The sequence below is a fragment of the Eubalaena glacialis genome, chromosome 7, assembly GCF_028564815.1.
Source record: "Eubalaena glacialis isolate mEubGla1 chromosome 7, mEubGla1.1.hap2.+ XY, whole genome shotgun sequence".
NCBI lineage: Eukaryota > Metazoa > Chordata > Mammalia > Artiodactyla > Balaenidae > Eubalaena > Eubalaena glacialis.
The window spans coordinates 11,061,689-11,067,446 of NC_083722.1; the positions used below are offsets into that span (position 1 = coordinate 11,061,689).

Below are 5,758 nucleotides of genomic sequence, written 5' to 3' on the forward strand. Positions count from 1 at the left end.
TACACATCCGTTTGAGTGTCTTTGAATGATTCATTGTGGTGGCTTGTCTAAAGAGAAGACAAAGTCAGCCTTTGCATTTAACCCTCCCCCCCCCAGCACACATGCAAAGCCATTTTCTGGAGTTGAGGGCTTAACTGTAAATATTTGTTCTGGCTGAAACCTGCTAGAGAATATTTACCTAAAACGAGATAACTAACAACACTCCATTAAAGAAAATGAGCATGAACTGACACAACTTTTCAAGAAAAATTGCTAACTAAACATTAAACTCAATTTACATTATGTAGAATTCTCTTTTAGTTTTCTTTTTTATTTTTATTTTTTTAAAGAACAAAACAGGTATATTTCTATTGGTCTACCTGATACAGAGGATAGTGTGGTATGGATGGATAGTATGGATGACAAATAATACAAATATATTTTATTTGAAATAAACAAAAATGCTTACACAGCTCAATGGGTCACTTGGAAATAAACTCTTGCTTGACTGTATTACCGAGCAAAAACAAAGCTGAAACACAAACTCTTCTTTTGACATGTATTTGAAGGAAGACACTACTTGGTTTTTAAAAAACTGACCTTCTCTTAAGGCCTGTTCATGGAAGTGTAAACAACGTAAATGAATCCGCCATTACCAATTGTCATATCATATCTATGTTACCTGTGCATTCTGAGATCACACCTGTACCTGCCAATAAACCTGGGAAGGGTTGCTATATCACAGTTACATTTGAGTTGGCAGGCAGGACTGAGGAAGAGTAATTTGGAAAAAGTTTTACAGCCTATTTAGAACAAATCACTAGTATTCCCTTAAATAACAGGTTGTAATAGAAAGATACTGTTTGAACGTTGTCCTTTTCACTTCGGTTCATTTTTAGTTTTTGTTTGTGATTAACATAGTTGTTTGATTCATTCGCTTATAGTACAATCCTGCCACAAAGTATTAAAGCACAGGATAACTATTATTCCTTCAACATCTGCATTTTTTCAAGTTTTATACTCTACTATATCCCTAGTATGTCAGCAGTTTTTGAATATTAAAAAAATAATAATAAATGGGTAAAACTCTTCTAAAAATGCACATGTCTATAACTATAATGGTACTAGATGGGAAGGAGACAATGAGGGAAGGGAAAAAAGCAAACACATTCATTTGTAGGGAATGTGGTTCAAGTCTTTGGATTTAAAAACAACTTCCCCAGAGAAGCTGGCTATACTGGAATTTCCAGAAAACTTCCTTTGCCTCCAAAAAGGACCTGAAAAGCCCCAATCCAAACGTTTGAAACTATAGTTATGAGATGTTATAAATGATGATCAAAGCAATGGGAGGGAGAAGGATGAATGTGTCTTCCATTCAGCTACAGTTTGTAGCATAGCCTCTTTAGCTGTTGGTTGATCAGTAAAAACCAGTGAAGTACCAGAAGTGCTTTGAAGGATGGGGTAGAAAAGTACTGAACATATTACCTGTCTATGTCAGTAACAGGGCTTCATGGCTAGGAAAATTTTCTAAATAGTAAAATGACTCCAGGATAGATCTCTCTCCATCATTAAATATGGCAGAATTAAAAAAAAAAAAAAAAAAGATTTACAAGTAGATATAGTGAAAACAGAAAATTACAAGGCAGAAAACACAAAAGAATCAAGACAATGCTATAAGTTCAACAGTATTCCATGAGGCTAGAAAACCTGTTAACTTTGAAAGCCCTAGAAAAATATCACTCTTGTTTATAAATCACTTATTTATCATATGACCACACATTGAATCCTTTCTTTCCATGCACTGAAGAATCCTACATTCAGCCTTTAAGCATTCTGCATTTCTTTGCCAATCTTGTAGCTGAATATCCTGTTCCAGTCGATTTTGGTGCAGGTAACTGGAAGTTGCTGGCACAAGGCCTTGAACGTGGTGTCTGACATTGTTTGATAGTTCTCACTAATTGCTGTCTGATACTCATTTTCTGCATGCTCTATGATTTTAATAAACTCCTTGGCAGTTTGGACTTCATTCAAAACAGTTACTGAATCCTGTACATCTTCATGACTAACCAACTGAACATCGCCGTCTTCATAACAGTGAGCCTGAATCTTAAGTACTCCAACCACCTGGGCCGTAGAGGGTGTGATGGGGAACTTCCATTCTGATCTCCAACGACCATTCCAGAAGTTTTTAGGCTGAAACTGGTGGCTTTCAATACATATGGCATACATGGATGCCATTTCTTCAGTAACGGTCTGTTGCCCATCTACAGTTTTAGCATGAACAGTACAGAAGCCATTGGAATAATCATCTTTCACACAGGCCCTTAAAGCACTGTCACAGGATTCCCTCCAAGACTTCAGACCTCCATCTACTTCCTCTGGCTGAGGGTCACTTGCTTCTTTCCGTAAGTGATCAAACTTAAAGGAAATTTTGTTTCTTGGATCTAAAAGTCTGCTATTACCCAGGTCACCGTGTTCTGTAATTAAGACCTGATCTTCATATCCTTCTATCTTCACAGGCATGAATTGACCCATGTTATACTGGGCAAGTACATGTGCTGCCCCTTCCCTGAGGAGACCGTCATCATTAAGTAGTAGCCGGACATCGTTGAACACTTCATTAAATTCCCCTGGGGGTGTGTGAGTGATGAATTTAGCAGCTATGCGTACCTTCTCCTCATCCGACACCCAGTCCTCGAAGTTGGCCATCTTGGGCTGCTCTCTAGATGTTTTAAATTCATCATGTACTTTTACCTTGTAAAAACCAGACCAATTCTCCTTTCAATCTGATATTAAAATATATCTGATGATAACTAAGAGAAAGAAAAAGTGAGAAGAAAATAATAGTGATTTCTAAAGGAGGATAAAATGAATTTTTGAAATACCTATTTATCTTTAAAATAGTCTTGTTTTCAAATGGTTTAGTCCATGTTAAAGTACAAGTCCATCGTGAGTTTTATAGATAACTAAAGCAAAGCCCAAAGATACATATGTATGAAGGAGAAAATCGGTAATGAAGAATATAATTCAATACTGAACACAAAAATTCCAAACAGCTAGAGTCTTTTTCTGTTTTAATTTCTGCAGAACAGTCCACGGAAATTTTAAAAGACCTCTAAAACCTAATAAGAAGAACATAAATAAAAGCACAAACTACTATCCATACAACTTGTTTCCATTTTGGTCATTAGGCTGGGTCTATTTTCAATGAGAATTTTTACTTTTTAAAAATGTAAAGGCAGCAGAAACCACAAATGTTAAAATGAGAAAATCAGATCTGTTCTCACTGCCCCCAAATAACTATATTACCCTATTGACCCCAGTTGTAAATGCCTTGCCAGTTAAGTATTACACCATCATTACTGTTATCACCATTGTTATTATTTTGTTCATTTCTTTGCTCATTAGTTTTCTGGTTCAACCGTCATACATGGCTGTAATAGAAATTCATTACCATGTGATGGCTGTTGGGCTGCCTATGGGAAATGACTTGATAGTCTTGCAAACACTGAATCATGCAGGAAATTAACACTCATTTTCATGCATGTTTGCTTGCATGTTGATGACCTGGAAACACATGCTTACACTCCATATTTTTCCTTGTTGCTCTTGATTTGTTTTTTCTCTGGTAGGAACAGAACAATATGGGCTTCCTCCAGGGGACAAAACAGCACCTACCTACCGCAGCACGCAAGGGCGAGAAGAGCAGATAGATGCAAACTACCCTGAGAGGAGGCCAGCACAGCACACACAGAGGGGAAGTGCAGCTACCTGGCATCACACCTGGGCACTGCCAACCATCGTGGCAATTGGGCTGCCTGGAGAAGGGGAAGGCCAGGAGGAGAGTAGAATCCGACAGTGGATCCTAGAACACTCCCTTGAGGATGTTATAGGGAGCTTTTGCTCCTGGGGCCACGGAGTTTAGAAGCTCAGTTCCCATCTCGCCCTTCCCACACCGAAGAAGGGGAATGAACATACATGGATGCCATTTCTTCATTTCATCAAATACCTCCTTGCTTGTTACAGTCTTTTCTCCTTCAGTGGGCAAGAAGACCAACTAAAATCGTCCTTTATTCACTAAACATTGTCTTTCCTGGCCTCTAGAGTGAGGCCAGTGACAACTACTTTGTACTATGAGTGGGCTTTTGGCAAGCTATCAACACTTCCTCAGCAGTGCTGTCCCACAGAACTTTGTGCAGTGGTGGAAATGTTCCACATCTATGCTGTCCTATCTAACAGCTACTAGTTACACGTGGTTACTGAACACCTGAAATGGGCTAAATAATTCATTTAAAATTAAATGTAAATTCAATTCAATTTATATTTTCCATAATAAAAATTGTCGTTGTTGTTTAATGACCCTGAGTACTCAGAAATGTGTCTTAAAAGTCCATCAACTCTTGCTTCTCTAATTCTGGTTGAATCACGTGTGGCTAGAGGCCACCTAGGGACAGCACGGATCTGAAGAGCAGCTCTCGGAGGTGGCATCAGAACTTTCTGGCTATTCCTGTGTCAATTCAGGAATGTGCACATAATGCCTCAACTGATCTGTAAAAGACCTTGCTGCCTTATTCTTCTTGTTATAAACCAGGATTCAGGCCAATGCTATCACACCCAAGTATACGATTACTGTCTATAATCTGATAACACTCAAATCGACTTTCAACCCCCGAGCTGACTTCTTTGGCTCATGTAACACTTTATCTACCTTGACAGTGGGCCAAAACCTCACCCTAGACATATAGAATCAGAATCTCTGAAGGGTTAGCTTAACTTAGAAATTTACAATTTTAATAAGTTTCTCAGGAGAGTGTTATGCGAACAGTCCAATGTTGATTATGACCAGCTCTGCATTACATTTCAGACTAGATGTATCACCACCAATTCAGGTGGCGTACGAAAAAGATCAAACTCTTCATCTCTTTCTCCTGACTTCTGCCCTTTGTAATTTGTCCAAACCCAGGAGGTAAGGCCATAATTTCCATAAATCTGAGAGTCATCATCACTCTTTGATTAAATGTACCAGTTGGAAAATGGCTGGCACATAGGAAGCATTCAACCAATATTTAATCATTGTGCTTCCCTTGTGTCTTTCGTTTCTCATATCTGATTAGTTGTGAAGCAAGGCCTTTTCCCTACATCCTGTCTCTTGTGTCCATTTCATTCTTTCTTTCTCTAACTGCCACTAAGTTAGTTGATAATTTAATCCTCTTCATCCTGTGATAGTGCATCTGTCATCATCACCGTTATCATCATCCAGTCCCTTTGTATTCAATCCACAGATGAACCTCGTGATATGGAAATTATAATTCCCATTTTACAGAGTATTAGGTTTAAGGAATTTTACCCAGTGTCATTCAGCTAACAATTGTCAGAGAAATGTGCATTTATATCAAAGGTTATGGTCTCTTCTACTAAGTGGGACTAACTACCTGCTATGAAGCCCCCATTATACTCTATGGCAATTTTTCCCTGGACCAGTTATCTTCTCTGTTCATCTGGTTGACTGTGCCATGCCCACTGTGGAATAATAAGAGAATCATCAGTGGATGCTAAAATCACTGGGTGAGAAACTATCCAGAGAATAGGACGTTCACAGTCTCAAATATGACACCACAGATGACTTATTAATACCAAGGGGAAGGTGGCAGGCACCACCTTAACCAAATGGGAATAATGGGATAAACTGACATCAAGCGCCTCCTGATGTGATGTAGTGAGAAAACCACAACACCTGTGTAGTATTTCTGTCAGAAATGTTAAACTTGAATCTAATCAT

The 5,758-nt window shown here is 38.5% G+C and overlaps 1 protein-coding gene across 1 annotated transcript; it reads right to left on the reverse strand.

Annotated features, from left to right (window-relative positions):
* Positions 1-1,803: 1,803 nt before the first annotated feature.
* LOC133094309 (F-actin-capping protein subunit alpha-1-like) lies at positions 1,804-2,688 on the reverse strand. Its single transcript, XM_061194840.1, has one exon. It carries the CDS (start codon positions 2,686-2,688, stop codon positions 1,804-1,806), a length of 885 nt encoding a protein of 294 aa, XP_061050823.1.
* Between the last annotated feature and the right edge of the window lie 3,070 nt (positions 2,689-5,758).